The sequence below is a fragment of the Botryllus schlosseri genome, chromosome 2 (assembly GCF_051294905.1).
Source record: "Botryllus schlosseri isolate E-star chromosome 2, Bs_hap1, whole genome shotgun sequence".
NCBI lineage: Eukaryota > Metazoa > Chordata > Ascidiacea > Stolidobranchia > Styelidae > Botryllus > Botryllus schlosseri.
This window is the reverse complement of record NC_137237.1, coordinates 29,702,520-29,721,506: the sequence shown is the minus strand read 5'-3', so window position 1 is coordinate 29,721,506 and position 18,987 is coordinate 29,702,520. Positions and strand designations below refer to the sequence as shown.

The following is an 18,987-nucleotide window of genomic DNA, read 5'->3' as shown; positions in this document are numbered from 1 at the left end:
GATTTAATTCGTCGTACATTATATCACATAAGTGATCCGTCAGTGAATATGTTGTCAACAGAAACTTCAGCGACTTTAATCCGTTGTCTATTAGTGTTTCTTTTTGGGGTATCCACGTCGTATGTTGTATATCTGGATCATCACAACGCAATCCCAAACACATTTTGATACTTTTAGTAATTTTTTTACCGTATTCTAATATATTAAACATCTATTACTAGTTGAACAGAGGACAATACTAAATCAATACCTCGAAATTCCACATTTTCTTCAAATTACATCAGGTCGATAGTGACTAGCCAAACAATAAAGGCAAATGCACCTTTTGAATGTATAGTCACACAATGGGATAAACTTTTCATCTCAGCATAATATAATCTCGATTGTTTACGCACGTAGGGTCTTTTGGTAGACGTTTCATTATTATTTCTTTTTAATTTTAAAACCTCCAAATCTGGTAATTTTTTCAATAGGGAATCACTAAGAAATTGAACATGATTATAACTAAGATCAATAGTATGTAGATATTTGAACGAGATGTTGGAGGACAGAGAAAAATATCGTAAGTTATTATAGTACAACGTTAATCTCTCTAAATTACATAAAGATTCGAGTATTGTCATATCAAATTCAACCAGTCTATTTTCATCCAAATGTAAAGTTTCCAGTTTCCTCAGTCCTTTGAACGCCCCTTCTTCTATAACGTTTATTGCGTTTCTTGATAAATCCAGTATTCTTAAACGACGCAGATGATTGAATGTTCCGTTCTTTAGTCTCTTTATGACATTGTTATCCAAATATAGTCTTTTTAGGTTTTCCAGGCTTGAAAATATCGATCCTTCTATCTCTGCCAGTAAATTACTGCTTAAATACAAACTATCGAGTTGGTGTAAGCCTGAAAAGCTTTCCTTTTCAATTTGTGTGATGTAGTTTCGCATCAAGTTTATTTCCCTGAGTTTTTCATTTTTGCAGAAGGCACCTCCTTGTAGTATTTGGATTTTATTCCAACCACAATGTAACACCTCTATGTCTTTATATTTTTCCAATTGTTCTTTGGTTATTTCCCGTAGGCAGCTGTCGTTGATGAATATCTTTTCTGTGTTCCGACAAGATTTTGCCAGGTATATCTTATCAGGATCCGGAATTCTTGTATAGCTCGAATGGTCACACCAAAGTACCAAATTGCTTCCTTGCATGCATTCCGGGTATAACATGGTTCGTCTTTCATCTGTTGTACACTTCTTTTGTTCTATTGTTTCCGGATAAATAGCATTACACATACCCAGCCATAATACTAGTAGTTCCACTCGGTTCATTTTACTCATGAATTAGATAACCCACTTTGTTACTCTATACCTTTGGAAAATGTGCCCTTTGTAAGTCAAAATCTTATTTACATTCGTTGTCATTACTCATGATTGTTCATGATTGTTCCGGTATTATAAAGTCAATGTTCACACTTTCCCTTTCGTAGGGGTAAGGATGTATTTCTATTCGCCTTATCCTTTTTGTTCGCCAATGTATTGAACTTGAATAGCCTTTTATTCCCAAATTATTTTGACAATTCCATTGTTCCATATGTGGCGGATCTTTACAATATTCTCTCTCCTGGTACACATCCTTTGTTATATTAGTGTTTGTAAGTTTCATCACAAGTCCTCTAATCAATTCATACAACATGACTCTTCTTCCAAAAGAGGTGTATTCTTTCGCTCTTATTTCAAATATCTCTTCTACCACACGATTGAATATATCAAAAATTTCTGGGGTTATTTCCTCATCTAGGGCTGCCTCTGCTAGGCCATTGTCTGTTTGTTTAACCCAATCAACTCGGTCCGTAAGCAATTCCCATATTCTTTCTTTTAACTGGTATCTCTCATATTCGCTGTTATATTCTTTCAGATTCAATAGATCCAATTCATCATATACATCGTACAAAAGACACCAATTCGATGGATCGTAACCTTCAATATAATCAAATTCCAACATTCCTTTTATTTTTATTTTTTATTAATACCTTAAAAATATGTACAATTTTCCATTTTCTCGGTATAGCAATTTTCAAGATTCATATAATGCCTTTAATTTTCATTCAGCACTTATATAAAGTATCCTCCATACTCATAAAGACATTTATTCATTTATTAATCACCCAGTACTTATTAGGCAATAATTCTCTCCCCCCCACAAGGGATTTTATTATTTTGTAAATTTTTCTTCTGGTTTTTATTTATATAATTTTTTCCTTTGAAGATTTTCTTAGAATATGGCTTTTCTCTTTTGGTTTTGACAGTCATTTTTATTAATTTTTATAACTTATAAACAAATTCCGATATTTCATCATTTTGAAGATTTTTTTTAGTGGGAAAAGTTATACAACATATCAATTAAAACATTATTAAAAAGTAATATTAATCATCATCCCTGCCTTCCCTTCCATAAGACATGTTTTGACACGAGTTTCTCTGGACGGCGAAACTAATTAATTCAAGGGTCAATTATACAAGTAATATACAACTTCGTCTCATAGAGACCATTAGAGGAAGGGTGCCATGAGACAGGAATGTGAGTAATTTTCAAAAGACTACTTTACAAAACTATTACATAATCAAATAAAATTGTAATAACAGCAATAACTCAATTAGCAGCAATTTGGTGTGAGGCTCATACAAAAAGATCTTGGCAGAGCGACAATTGTGGGCAAAACAGAAAAGATTACGCTCACGTCAGCCTTTATAAAATATAATTCGATTAGCATAACATTTAAGTATGAACACGAGGTGATTTGTGATAGGGTAGGTGGTCTGGGGCCATTACAGACTAAATTTCAACACGAAAATTGCAGCCGAAAATACGTACATAACATTCAATATAACAGTAAACAAAAAACGTGCAGTTTTTCATAATTTACAATAACAAGTTCTTTTCGAATTTAAAAAGTTTTGGCAATAAAGATAGGTCGATCTTGCATTCAAGTATCAAGTTCTCATAGTCCCCGGGATGTTATTCTAGGGGAGGTGGTGGTGGGAATTATCCCAGCGATTGATCAATGTATCGAAATCATTTAATAAAAAGGGAAACTGTATTAATAACTGAGTATATATATATCGTAAAATACAGGTATATAGTTTCTACTTTTGCTAATCTCAAGTTTCACTATAACCGGCTTCTATACTTTTTCCGTTAAGTTTGACCTTTTGGTAGTAGTGCCGAATTGATAAGTTGTCCTAAACCACCACCGGTCAGCCCTAAATAATTCAGTTATCATGGCTTATCTTTTAGGCTAGCCCTAAAAGTCCAGATCAATCAATACAATTTCTAGATCAAACTAATAGTAGCTTATTTTGGAATCAGCCCATATTACCACTAGAGGCAGCATGGGATCCATCTACACTGGGTCTCCGTAAAGCTACCATTCGGGTCGGAGCCTCTGGTCTGTTTGGAAACCTACTGTCTCTACTGGTTGAAGATTCAATATCAAACATCAAGGTAGTTTCCGAATTGGTGTTTTTGACTATTTGTTTGTCTCCCTCTTTTTTTAACGAGTTTTTAAAGGTTGATTCCGACACTTGGTCAATCGGTAGAATAAAAACGCCTCCCAAATAACCAAACGTGCTCGTGGACCCGTATGTAAATCTCCATTGTTCTAGATTTCCCCCAAATAGAAACTCAAATTCTGCGTCCATCCGACATCTCGTAAAACAAAATGTTCGCATGTTTTTTTCCCCCCGATATTGTTGCAACAGGAGAGCTATGGCGGTTATTATCGCTTCTGGATATAACACATAAAGCACTATATGTCCTTTATCTCTTTCGGTGTTTTGATCTAGTCCTTTGTGCATACTACAAGCTTCTTTTAAATAATCATGGCATAATGTCATAAGTTCCAAAATCTGCCCGGTATTCTTGAAATACGGTTTTACGTGTCTCATAAGGTAACATTGTTTACATTCACCGCTCCCAACCGGGTGAAAAGGCTTTCCTATTTTTGTCCAGTCCTCCTTGGTGTACATACATTGTTGCCAATATTGTACCCTTGGATTGTCCCGCTCACAAGTGCCGAACAAGAGACTCATCAAACGATCCCGAACCGGCGCAGTTTTTATGGTTTCCATTACTATCTGCTGCCTTTGCGTAAGATCGAACTGCATTGCCCACTCGTAGACAACCTTGTGATCCGTATTAGGGTCGCACAATAGCCCGTAGCACATTTCTTTCTTCAATTAGTTCACTATTTATAACTCTAGAATACAGAATGTTTCCTTTTTATTCATACAACTCTCAATAGATTGGTTCATATTGTAAATCAATGTAAAACAGAGAAAATACATTAGCTCAACTTTTATTCATACAACCTCACCAATCATGTGAGTCAAACAATATGCTAGAATTTATCTAACCATCATCATGATATGCTGTTGTAGGTTGAAGTTGAGCAGTAGGTGGCTGTTGCCGAAACATGATACTACCAAACGATGTATACGTCCCATCTGACATAACATTGCTATTATGCGGCAAGTCGTGGCTCGTTGAAGGTGGCGTCAGTAAGGACGTCAAGAAAGGACTACTTGTTGATGTTAAGGAGCTGGTCTCTATTTCTTCCCTTCTATTCTGTTTGTTTGAGGCAGGTTTTCTTTGTGAATATGGTTTTACTTTTGCTACCTTTCGATTTTTTACGTGTTTTCTCCGATAGTCATTTCGCCATGGCCACTCTTTAACCTTTTCATTACTTGCTCCCATTCCTTCGAAGAAGGTCTCCGCATAATGTCTAGTGTTATTCTTAATGTCCTTGAAAAAATCATTCCATCGTTGTAATCTCTCTGTCTTTTTCACCCCTCGAAGTACCTCATACCATAGTTCGATATTTTCAATTGATAGCTCCCATAATTGTTCTTTAGTTATTGAGGCAGACATTCTTTAATTTAAGACACCGTGTTATTTTTACACCTTAACAAAAAATAATAATGTTTCTTTCAGCCGAGATTATTGTAAGATATCGGTAATGATATTCCCAACACTGAATTTTGCTAACTCTTTATTAGTCCTATTTGGGGTTAATTATTCCTTTACCAGGTAAAGAAAGGTGTCATCTTTGGCCACTTGTCAATCTAACAATTCTTAATTGTCTTAACTCAGGGCCGGCTAATTAATTTCCATTTTGTGACCCTGGAAAAACGGCCAATTTTTTATTTTTTTTTTATTTTTTTTTATTATTGAGCCTAACTATATTCGCAATTAAGGGAAAAAGTGTCGTTGAACATGTGTGACCTTGCGTTTGCATTCGCAGTAACATCGCTGACTATGAATCCTAAGCACGGAAAGACTGACGCATGTTGGTCGCAGCTTACGTTATCGATATGGCCATGCGCCGCATAGCCCGCTCCGCGTAAACTCAGCCTAATGATATACGGCAATCCTCAACACAGTCAAGTTACAATATACTTGGTCTAGAAATTTCAAAAGCTTTTAGCGCTTCGCGCGGTAGTGGCCTGCGCAGTATTTCTTCAATTTAATGTGGCCCTTAGGCTAAAAAAAGGTTGGCCAGCCTTGACTAAACCAAACTTTTATTTTGTATCACATACCAGCCTAATTGTTCTTTCTCTCTTAAAATCTGCTGACTAACCTGTCATCATTCCATAGTTACAAACAAAAAAACAATCGTCCACAGTATGTAATTGTTTCACTATGAGGCACAGAAAACATAACATATCTTGTAACAGTCGCAACATTGTTAATGTACATTTAAGATTTTGCTGATCACATCAATTTGTACATTTTGATCGCATAGTTTTCCAAATTTACTCGTTATTCCAGGGGCGCCAAAACATTCTATCAAGGCGCCTGAGAGTTGCCTCGTCAAGAGATCGTAACTGTTCATGATCTGAGGATAGATCGGAATCGCTACTATTAACTCCAGAGTCAGTATCAGCCCACTCAGGGACGCCACCCGTATCGGGTATGGTATTCAGACTCTCATTCGAATCTGTCAAATCACTGGATTCGGAATTCGGATAAGGTCTCAATTCATGATCTGGGAAAAGATAGGATTCTATAACATCATGTCCAGAGTCATGTCCAGAGCCAGACAAGGTACTCGAACTTTCATCCGAGTCAGTGAGATCTAATTCCGAGTCTGTATCATCTCCCCAGATCGACGGGTTCCTTTCGAAGTAGCTTTCTAAGGTTGCCTCGTCAATTTCTTGTTTATTCCCCTCATTTTCGTCCTTTTCGGTATCACTATCTTCTGCTTTAGGCGTTGGTTGGCATGATTTGAGAATTTCATCTATATTTTTTATAACAACAATCCACCTTCCGGTCCAAATCTGTTCATCTAGAACAGAGGGCTCCATGGCATCAGCACTTGTCATGGCCACAATTGTACCAACAAGGAGATGTATTGTGGTTACTGGGCTTTATATATACCAGGCCTGTGGAAATGCAATAAGCCCATGTGTCATTAATTTTCCAAGTAACCAGCAGGAAGGCTCCATTTATTTTGTCGAGTGTTGATAAACTGTGGCATAGTAATGTTAAATGACGACATGCTTGTTGCTATATTTATAGTGCATTCGAGATATTTGACGGCTAGAAACCATTCACTACACGAAAATTTTTCGAAAAAAGTTTTTTAATTTTCCAAAGTCACCATCCACGATCAATACTAGTTCATGAAATGATTCTGGGTCCTTTAGAGCCCAGCCATCCGCCCAATTGATGGTCATAGAGTGCCGTAATTATAGTCTGGTTTATAGCAATTACAATCTGAACACCATCATATAGTTCATATACCTGATTTTTAACAAAATTACACCTATTTGCGCAGGAGCCGATGCCCACACATCGCACCGTGCAGTACAAGTCATCAAATTCCGTTATCAATCATTCATACCTCAATTTGAGTGAGAATTTACTATGCTGCAATCTAGTTTGTGGCTGTACATCCACTATTAAACACAATTATTTCGCGGATTTAATATTAACCCATTGATGTTGTTACTTCTATTAATCAGGCCGTAGAAATAATGTATTATTAAGGTTGTAATGGATCATTATATATCCGACTGACTGACCAGGACTTACGTGGAGCATATGTCTGGCCTTTAACTACTGCGTGATTTGTTTTTAATCTTTTATATATAGTAAAGAGTTTCATTGAACCTTATCCCTCCTATCTCATCAAAACACCAAGTCGCCAACTTCCATTGTAGGCACGGCCTAATACCCAAAAAATCATGAACTGTCAGTATATGAAATAGAGCTTCAACGCATGGCGCGCGCTGTTTCTTTAGGGTTGACAATTTCAAACTAGCACCATCAATCGCAAATAGACTCGGATGTGCCTACTTGCTTAGTGTTCACGTGACAATTCCAATAAATTAGGCCGAACTTTCGGGTTCGTATCCCTTTTGTTCTGCGCGCAAATTGAGGAATTACTGACTAGATGCGCACTTTCTCGTTTGTTATGAATATTGGACAACTAAAAACCTCTCATCACCCGCTATGCCGTGTTAGCAGTGTCCCACAAAATCCGAGCGGTAGGTCAAGCTATAAGTCGATAGTTTCGGAAAAGTAAGACCAATATCAGCCTGGTGTTAATGACCCCAGTAGACGACAAAACATCTAGAATAAACTAAATAAATTAGATCATAGCGCCTCAAGTTATTATCAATTTCAATTAGCTGATTAGAGCTTTTATAGGTTTAGGGCCGACATTCACAAGTACTTGATAGACCCTGACAACAGGTGTAAAGCTAGTAACCTTATTTACTTATAATTAGAAATGATATCTTTTTGGAAACGTCAATTTTCCAATTTGCAACATCGCTGTTGCCTGCGGCAAATTATTCATGACCCATTACGCATACTAATGATTTGCACCATTTTATACTCGTTACCGTGGATTGTTAAATTTAGTGCGTGTTCCTGCGGTTCAGATAAACTTATTGTTAATGTTTATATATTTATGTCACTGTAATTCTCACCCAAAAGCTGAACAAATTGTGCCCGTTGCCACCAATGAATTTGGAAAGTCAGATATGGCTGACGCATTCCATAAATGTGGTATCTGCAAATTTGCTGTTTGTCCTTAATTTAATTATAAGTACAACTTTGCCGATTAATTATGCAGTCGTTACTATGTTTTCCCGCACAGCTCAAATGAACAAAATGAACGATCTCAATTGGATTCAAAAAATTTTTAACCTTAAAATGTAAAAGACGGAAATATTATTTTGTATGCAAACTAGCATCCTACCCTTTAGTCTCTTTATGACCCAATATACGTTCAGTTTTCCATCTGTTAAAATTTTTGGAGCACATTATTCAATTATGAGAGTTGGCGGTTTGATTATAAACTATCATTCAACCATTATTTTGATAGATATATCAGTGTAAAGTCAACCAGTTAAAGCCGACATTTTCAGCTACCAAGTGTCATTACATAATCTACAAATTAATGGTAAGCTACCTGTATTGGCGGCGATAATCGCTCCTCAATTTATCATGTCCCTTTGTCGTACCTATGCCCATAATTTCATCCCTAAAACAAGGCGAACCCCATCATTTAAGATTCTATGTGTATTTATTACTTATTTCAGGCAGTAAAGGTCAAAAACAAACATACCTGGCAAAAATTGGTTCTTTTATATCTCTGAGTTTAATTAACTGATAAATGAATATCCGTCTGTCTGAATATTTTAATCAGTAAGTTGCTACTTTCACACGCCTGAGATATTTTATTGCTTTTGGTCCATCGTCAACGGTATCACCACATGCACTACACCAAATATATGCAAATTAGACATTAACCTCTAATTATTATTACGGTTCTATTCCACTTGGACGTTATATCAACTGGTTTTTTATTTTCAAAGCTATAGACCTGTAGTTAAAGACAACACAAGGCAAATGGTCAAATGGCAAACAGTTCAGATTTGCGCCACTTCGATCAAATTCATATTTGTTCAGTTTAACCCAGCAGTGCAGTGGCGCCGAGGGCCCATGGGTCAATTTTCGCGCTTCCAATTATTTTGATTCACAAAACTATGTTCTTATTCGCATAATTATGCCATCGAATATGACAACTTGTTTCATATTTTTCCAATATAATGTGACCAATTTTTAAATGCCACCTTCCGATTGATTTTGATCCGATGATTTATGGTCAAGTTTTAATGCACCCTACAGCCAACCAATTTGCCACAAGGTCACATCTAGACTTTGACCATGGCAGGTTAAACTTGGTCCATACACACTATCCCTTCTAGAAGACACAATAACAAACGCGCACTGCTACATATAACGCTATTTTGTGCTGTTATAGAACGGCACCTGTTTTTATGTTTTTAAATAACATGTGTCATCAATGCCAACACACTATCAATGAACTAATAATCTTTTTCACAAAACCAATCTGTTTCGAGTAACCACTTATATCAAAATACAACTCAAAAATGTAGGTTTCACTATCCGCGGAAGCCAAAGAACCATTCTAGCAGTATCATGTCAGTATCATTTTTGCACAATTTTCTAATATTAGTGGACAACATTTAGGCTGCCTATGTATCTATAACTCATACACCGTCTTCAATAATACTTGAAACGTACTCTTGTAGCTGTCGGTATGCACTAATAGCTCTTTTTAACAAAATACCTGTTCTTCATACTTGCTAATGGCCATCGCAGCAATAACATCCACCCTTGCTCAAGCTCTACTCAGTAACACTTTGTAATCTATTTATTTAATTAAGTAGATTTAAATCTGACCAATCTTACTTCTATTTTAGGAATATTCGACCGGTTTGATCACCTCTGTTACGGGCACAAACTCTGCATTTTGCTCTCAATTGTACTTACATATAAGTAAATATACGGTAGTTAAAACATAATATGAGACAATACCTTCTACGTCTTATTTCAGCTCAGTAATTTCAATATTTCAGCTCAGTAATTTAATCAAAAAATTGCCTAGTGCCAAAAATCATGTAAGTTATTTTTGTCTTTATCAATGAATACGTATAACTGGAACTGCCTCTAGTAATCGTTCCATCATTTCCAATATTTCGGAGGGATCCATTAATCGAGACAACCCCCGTTACACAGCTTACTATACCCACAAAACTATTTCTGGTGAATTTGATCATGTCCTGACATCCTGAATGTATTTATGTTAACATTGCAGGGTTCACCAGCGTGCTAGTTTTGAAATAGGCGATGCTACTATAGAACTACTAGCAAGCACTCTTATTTTCAAAGCCGAGGTCCGTCATAGCTTGAAATATTTAAAGTGAATTTACAATTTCACAGCTCGTATAGTTACAACGTACATAATTGTTATTGATCAATAACAGTGGTACTGCAATGTATTACGAGTTCTTTTAATTCAGGAAGTCATTTATGCGACTCGGCCCTGCTATCGTACAAGCTTGGCGTCGTCTTATTGTTCTTCAGTGTTTATACTTGAATAAGACAAGACAAGTCGTTTGCAAAAGCACAGGTTGATTTTAGAATTATAGACCAGAGCTCTTCCACCAAGGTTACCGCACACTATAGGATGTATCAGAACTTACAACACGGTGTAACCTTCGAATAGGATTTATAGGGATGTACCAGATCGGTAATACAATGAGCCTAAGACCAGATATCGCAAAGGTAGGTCTATGATTCAGTATGGTTTGAAACACTGACGAGCGAGCAACATGGTATAATGTTATTTTAATGTGATACTCTATACCCTTCGATTGTGATATTTCACCTGTTCATTTACTCGTCGGCGGCAAGTCAACGGTTCTATTTAGTTTTCGATAATATAATTAATTTTGAAGAACATGCCTTTTTTAGCACAGAATTCTTGAAGCAGTACTTCTTACCAGTGTTGGTATCAATTCCCTCGAGTCACCAGTAATCTCGAGTCATGGCTGACCCTGAATCGAGTCAGGCCAAGTCAAGCCATGAGTCAAGCATCGACTCGAGTCAAATTGAATTTTAGCACCTACATTGAATTAAATAACAAACATATAGTTAATTATACGCGCCAAAAGATGTTGTATCAATCACGCGCAAGTAAAATTCGTGAGTAATTGTAAAGATAAATGCTACAGTCAGACATTATCAACCAAAATATAGAAGGGTGCGCACTGCACAACGTAAGCAATGAGCCCTTTAATGAAACAGAGAGATGTTGTTATCTAAAATAATCCTTATAACTACCATGACAGCGTAAGTCGTGATAGTTTCATCTGCGGTCAATTTATTTATGATCTGAGGAAACAATTCGAGTATACACAAGCTATAGTGGTCTATTTGACACCGTTTATTCTATGACCTGATATTGGCTCGTAAATTTTTGCTTCGCGACACGAGTCAAAACATTTCTCCCAATTGACTCGTCATCCCAACACTGCTTCCTACCCTACCTTAGTAAAACGCAATGCAGTAATTATACCAAATAAAGTGACTCAGTCAGCCAGGATTAAAATATTTTCCATATCGAAATTGATATCTGTTTTGTTTAGATTACCTATTTCTTAATCCAGTATCACGCCATGTATTCGAAATTAAATTTTCTTCATAGGTAAGTCAACGACAATAGACTGTGCATTGTGGCCCACGATATGAGGTTCTTGAAACTTCTTGCAGCTTACATGCCAAGATGAACTTTGCGCGTGGTGACGTACAAGTCTGATGTCAGAATTGTCAAGTTGTCCAATCTTACTAAATTAGAGCCAAAATCAATTCGTTGTACGCGGCATTTCGCAGCCAGATTATAGGAATATCCCCCTCACTTCTATAGCATATGTCAGTGCGGCGTCGAAATTACTTCTACTAGTACTGAATTGTATTGTCGAGCGTGTTCGGATAGATTATTTTGAAAACAGAAACCATAATATTAAATCAAAATCAATCTCATTATTTCGTCGCGATCTTTTAAACTCCCGTATCAAGTCGCCGAGCGCGCATAACCAGCGTTTGCACGCCCTAGTTACTAAAAAAAACAAGGCAATGTTCAGTATACAGGTCATTATTGTGCTAATGGGAACGCACTATGACCCGAAATACGAATGCGCATAACTAGATTCACCCCAAATATTGTTCCATCATGTCAGAAATTCTAGAAGGACCAATTAATGGGGGTGGCTCTTGTCACACAGTATTTAGATACCATGCCCATGTCAGTAATGCTTCACCTAAGGGAGCTTTGAGAATGGTTCCAATATTATAGTCATAGTAGCTTAAAGCATTGAAGTGGATCAATCACTTTGCGTCTCGAGCAGAATTGTTATTATTCTACCATTATCCGGCCCGCAGCGTAATATGAGTTTGACCGTACAGGAAATCATCTTTGCGACTCGTCTTCGTTGTGGCAAACGCTTGCTTACTGAATTACTTTGACGCAATGTTAAGTTGAGACCGACGAGGCGAGTTGTGTATATAGGCATAGTTAATTTTTTGAACTTGTAAGTTAGTGTTTCTCAACCGGGATAACGTAATTCTTGGGATATACCAGAATTTACAAAAGGCGTACCTTTCCAATGGAATATATATGGATGTACCAGGTTAAGATTGCCCTCAGCTTACGGTCAGCTATCACCGAGGTAGGTATGTGTACGATGTTGTCTCAAATGTGATACTGTATTTCGTTTGGTCGCAATATCACAAGTTATTTATTCTTGTCGTAAACCTAACTCACTGTTCTAGTTAGATGTTATAAAGTACCTACAGTTGAAAGACATGTTTCAAACTAGCCATTTATGCAATAGGTCAGATTCCCGAAGCGGTATTCCCTGCTTGACGTAAATGAATGCCATAATGTAGTGCATGCAGTAACTGAAGTGTCGTAGTCAGTCAGGGTCGAAACACCTTCCATATTTGCAACTAAAATAAACCTTTTGATTAAAATCACCGATTGGTTATGTCTTGATCCAATATTGTAACTTTCGAGTCATGAGTCATTTCGAGTCACTGCAGTTTTTGATCGAGTCAAGTCAACTGATTAGTGAAGTTGACTCTAATCAAACTAAGTTTCGGATTGAATTGCTTTTACCAGTCATAAGACGTAATTACATCATTGTACTTTTACTATCTTTCTGCAATACATATCGAGCGGTCATTGGTATTTAACCGATGAAGATATATTGAGTTAAATAAGTCCACAAATAATGCGCTGTATTGCTTGCACAGTTTATTATACCAGCCAATAATGATGAAATTGAATAAAACACTATAGCTTACACTAGCATTGGCTGTTAACTTCGACTTCTTAACCCGCAATCAATATGTTCGTGACACTATGTCAAATGGATGCCAAATAAACTGCAATACCATTGGATGATTGGTCGCTTTTATGGATCATATAAATGTTGCATGAACAATCCGAACATATGCTAGATACAACGATCTTTTTATACATTGATTATTTGATAACTTGAAATTGGTTAACTAATTTTACTCCGAATTAAAAGTCAATTCATATTTCTGATATGTCGAGTCGATTCATATAACATCAAGTTGCTTGAGGCCAGTGATTCGAGAGATCATGGACCTATGTATAGCAGCGTACAATTTGAGATCATTGGCATTTCTTGTAGTCTAGTTACTATTGTCAACTTCGTGCAGTGTGCAGTACGCTACATGAAGCATTTATACTCCAGCTACGCAGAACGAATGCAATAATTGATGCAGCTTGCTTTACGAAAAATAGTCGACCTCTGGCATTAAGCCAGGTGAAGCAAGAGTCATACCCTATTCCATACAGGCTTCCAAACCTCGTGATATTAGCTTATTTTTTTTTTAAAATTTTTATTGTTCGAAACTATTGCTCACATGCGTATACACACTACTAAAAAATCAATGTAGTGTCCCTTACATTATTGGTCATTTGATAAAGATAGATTTCAGGATTGTATTCTTTATTGCAATATGCTCCGTGTGAAATATTCGTCATCAAATCCGACCGCCTCGCATTTCCGAAGGCTCATTTTAATTTTTACGGACAAGTTTTTAGCGTCGATATTGAATTAGTACTGAGTATTTAGGATTTATTTTTGTATATTAGAGTTACCAGTGAAGCAGGTGAATATAATCACGTTTCATATCATAGTTATGAATGCCACGTTGATTTTCTCTCTCCCCTTTATAGGAAAGTGAGCATCAGTTTCTTTTTGTAAAGTCGAAATTTTCCTAGACATCGATTTGTTTAAAATGTATCCCTATCTCTCATATATCCAATTGCTTTGCCTAAAGTAGCAAATGTTATTTGAAAATGTAGCAAGAGAGCATGGCTATATACCTATTTGTTAGTTATAAAATTAGAAGTCCGCGATATTCGTATTCTCGATAAGAACTGCCAGTCCATTTCTCAGTTCATAGCCCAATGCAAGTGTAGCCACCTGATTTAATGCGGAAACAGAGAAGATGATATCATTTCGTCCTATTGATTCAATGCTCCAGGTAATATTCAGCGCAACAATATTGGCGATTCAATTAGTGAGACAGAATTATATTAGCCGTTTTCATCCTTGTGGTAAAAACACTACAGGTTTGTTGTCTTGGTGCACCATGCCTTTTGGAAATTTATCTAGGGTCAGTCACCCCGTGCAGGCTGGCTGTGTGCCATAAAACAGTATAGATAGGCTTGTCCTATGTCCTCTTATTCAAATTTCCACAATATGGTAGGCCCAGTATGGAGCCAAATATGTCTCCCGTCCCCCAATTGAACTCGTTTATAAGTATGGTTCTTTTTAGTTTACAAAGAGGCACTCGATTGGTCAGCACTGACGCTTTATATTCAGCCCAGATAATCTTCAATCCTCTTTGTTCTATGACGTCACATTATAATGGTGCAATGTAGAGAACTTATCTCATAGTAGTACCGCATTCTTTGCAAGTAGTGCAGCACTGAGGAGGGCAAGTATTATAAAACAATGATCCTAATCTTGTGACGGCTGATTATTGGATTGGATGTTTTTGCGTGCTGAGTCTGATCCAGCCCCTGGTCTATAATTATATAGCGTGGGTTTATATAACTGTTAACATCACGCATTAACAACGGTTATAATATCTTTGGTCAATTACCAAGCTGACAATTAATTGTTAGAGTCATTGTCTCGTATAGTAAAGACTCTATCTAACGTTCACATAACGTCCTAATGCGATTGTTCATGAGATTTGAACAACTCGTCATCAGTCTCAGTTAACGTTTTTTCAAACCCTGCCAACTTCCTAGGCTCTTCATGCCTTTCAGCTCTGTGTAGAGTGAACTGAATTTTCTGTCCCTGCGCTTCGGGTTATATTCAGTTATGAGCGGAAGATCGTTGACATGCCTGCATCCGCCCCCCATCACCACGAGCAATTTGCTATTTTCGTAAATCAGGGGCTGACGTACATCCGAACATTCATCAAGCAAATTTTTGTCGCTACCCTTCGTACTCCGGCATGATTAAGCCCCCCATTACAGTCAAATTTCACCATTTTGCTGTAGTTAAATATTTCCTGTTCGTCAATTTTCCACTGTAGCGCTTCCTTTCCCACCATCATTTGTGGCCTTATTGTGCAAGAGTTTTGCAATGGCGTGATCAACCCACCAATTGGGGTCGTATTTTGCCGTTTCTGCTAAATTTTATATTTTCCTGTGCGTCAATATGCCATTGCAATTTACATTCCCACAGTCATTTATGGTTGCATCTTACGAAGATCACGCCATATGCTCCCATATTTTACAAAGTAATGTATTACTCAATCCTGATTTGGCTTAGCAATACCATCCGAAAATTTCGCAATTATGTGTTTCGCAATGATATTCGTTGCATAAGCATCTTTTATACCGCGAATTTGCCTCGTACATTCTTAAATCCCGCACACTTTTAAGCTTCCATAAGCAAATACAGCATGATTTTTAAACTATGTTATCTCAACGGAATTAAATTTAGGTTAATGGTTAATTTCACATGGACTCTAAACCGTAAAAAACGGACCGAACACAACACAACACATAACAACCCTCACTTCTACCTTTACAATAATTCAGTAATTATTTCACAATCTATCTCAGTTTTTCATGCAATGTTACTGCTGTAATATACGTCTTTTGGTTATTCCGCCGAATAACCTCTCTAAGATAAGTTTTAGCTGCAACTCTCCCGCATTTCGCATAACATAAATACATACATTCTACCATGGCTGTTACGCTAACCGCAAAGATCAAGGCATGATTGTTAAGTGATTTTTCTAAATCCTTTCTATTGTTAATATCAACAATATTTTTACCTGCTGCATATCCTTGTTCCATTTCTTGTAGATTGTGTAGTCGTCCATAGAAGTCAAATGTAATTCGGTCCAGTCTGTCATATTTGGCCGTAGGTAAGGTATGCGGTATACTGAGTGTAGTTTTTCCTTCTTCTTCGATAGAGGGTGTAATTGAAGAAAGTGCACTATTGGAAGTACTCTTCCAACTTCTGATCACATCATTTTTACTTACTGATGTGGGTTCGCTCTGATAGTCCCCTGATGAAAGCATTGATGTTGATTTAGTTTTTACCTGTAGGTCTTGCTCTTTGTTTAAATTATCTGGTTCTGTATTAGAGCGGGACTTGCTGGTGACAAAATTTTGGTGCGTTTCGACTGTCGTTGCTACTTGGGTTGTATCAAACAGCACATTGACATGCGCTCTTGGCGGTGTCGTCTCCATGAGTTGATTTGTGTGACGACTCAATTGTATATAAGACTCAGGTGTCTGCGTAATCTGGGGCGTTTTCTTTATTGGCACTGATATGGAGCCTATCATTTCACCGTTTTTTGTGGGTGTTTGATAAGTCATGGTATTCCATTGTAACCTTGAGTTTGCAGTGCTCCCCATTGGTATAAGTGTTGCTAACTCGCTTTTGGAAAAGGTGACTCCTGTCGCAGCAATACCCATGCTTTTCTGAGCGTCCATCTGTGTTGATATAGCCGTAGACGATTCCACAGTTGTGAAAATATTTGTGGGACTCGTCCTGCGTCTTTCTTGCTCACTAACAGTTTTCACTGCAGTTAAGAATGTAGTAATAGATGCAATTGGTCTTGGGCTAGTGTTATTTTCGCGTGAGGACTGCACAGTAGTCAATATGGCTGGGAGTGGTGTCGATGAAGTCGTTCCGGAAATAACAATGGCCGATGTCAACTCTCTAGTATTTGGTGTGATTGTAGTAGTTGATAATGCGGTCGTAATGCTATCCAACGCATGTGCAGACGTTCTTGGCGTGGAAATTGTTGTATCCGTTGTTAACTCGATCGTATATTGAGTATTTTTGGTCGACGTTGGAGTTTCAATCATTGGTAACGCCATTGTAGTTTCAATAATATTTGTGGAATTCGTAGTATAAGCTACGGGTATGGGCCTGCGTGTTAATGAACCATCATATTCTACGTCTTCGTCATAATAATTGTAGTAGTAATTTCCAGAGTCTTGAAAACTAGTATTATTGTCATAACCGGCATAGTCAAATCCTTCGTCATAACCTTCTATATAATCGTAGTTATAGTGGTTAGTATCGTATTGATTCGTCATTCTTACACTTTCCTCAGCAATTGTTATGGTTTTTACCATTGTCGCAGTGGGTTCTGGAGTCGTTACAACAGGAGTGAAATTAAACCATATACCAGTCTCGCTACTAGGAGACACTTCTCGAGTGGTTCCCTCGTAACTTACAGTCCTTGTCGTTATTGCTTCCGCGTTACTTCGTGGCATTACGGAGCTAGGAGACACTTTTCGAGTGGTTCCTTCGTAACTTACAGCCTTTGTCGTTATTGATTCCGCGGTACTTAATGGCATTTCAGAGTTAGTTCTGACTTCGTTATTGTCATTATAGGCATAAGGCGTATACACCAATATTCCAGCGCATATTATGGCTTTGTAGGCCACACCAGGTCGGAACATCCGTATATCATGAAGCTGCGCCTCTATGAGCTTGCGCGTTGACATATAGCTCAGTAACTCTTTATTTATCCTACTCAGTTTCTGAGGTGTCAACGCTGACCGTAGCGCCTGACTTAGAGACTCCATCTCTTTACCAGTTATGGACCTGTCCAACCTCCCCAGGTTTTTTCGCATTTTATATATGGGCAAAGATAACTGGCGTAAACGCCTTTTCGTTACTTCTACGTAAAACATTCCTAGGCGGGCTAGATAATAGTCAATATTCCTTGTGTTTTGCCCATTGCTTTTGAATGATGCAGTCAGGATAAGGTTGCCTAATCTACCGGGTTGCTTACAATCGGGTAGATTCTTAGGCCATACTTTGAGTGGAGATTCCTGACCTGCAGGTATTGGGGATGCAATTTGTAAGCGACCATTGCTATGATCTGCATACACGGATTGATTTGTATATGGATCATATAACACTTCCTTAAAGGCCAAGGCCGTCTTCAAACTTCCTATTGAATTACGACAAACCTTCTTATTTTTCTTGCGTTCACATTCTATGCTGCCTTGCAACATAGTCGGAAAATTTTTCTTCCCCATTATCCGTTGAGTATCATTATTTAGATGTTCGCGAAGGGCGTAAATCCTCAATCTAAACCAAGTATGACCATCAAAGTTTGCTGGCCTCTCCCTGGGGCCTGTTTCGTTGCGAGCTTTCAGCCAAATTATATCATGATGTAGCCTGGGTAGCTTGACTCCCGCTGGCCATTGACTGTAAGAATAGGTTTCCTGCATTCTTGTTCCTGGTCCTCTAATGCTGTTATCTATTTCCATGAACACAAAGTCTCTGGACAGTGTATTCACTGCCCGATTGTCTGGATAATATGCACATCCTATACATCGCATCCCGCCAATATTTTCGAGTACGCATACACTAAATTCGCCTTTGTCGACCTTCCACCCCTCGATTCCTTCCGAATGCTGTTGACACCTTGCTGTTACTGTTGCATATTGTGCCAAGAGGTTCATTACTGATAACTTGTAAACTGTCAACAGCTGGTGTATAGTAACTTGTGGAGTAGCATTAGGAG

The 18,987-nt window shown here is 37.6% G+C and overlaps 1 protein-coding gene and 1 long non-coding RNA gene across 2 annotated transcripts in view; one reads left to right on the top strand and one right to left on the bottom strand.

Annotated features, from left to right (window-relative positions):
• Positions 1-18,987, top strand: part of LOC145457855 (uncharacterized) — a 383,081-nt gene that overhangs the window by 170,219 nt on the left and 193,875 nt on the right. The window lies entirely within an intron of this gene.
• Positions 89-1,340, bottom strand: LOC145434399 (uncharacterized). The gene has a single exon (XM_080311752.1). The coding sequence runs from the start codon at positions 1,323-1,325 to the stop codon at positions 276-278; it is 1,050 nt and encodes a 349-aa protein (XP_080167878.1). The 5' UTR covers positions 1,326-1,340; the 3' UTR covers positions 89-275.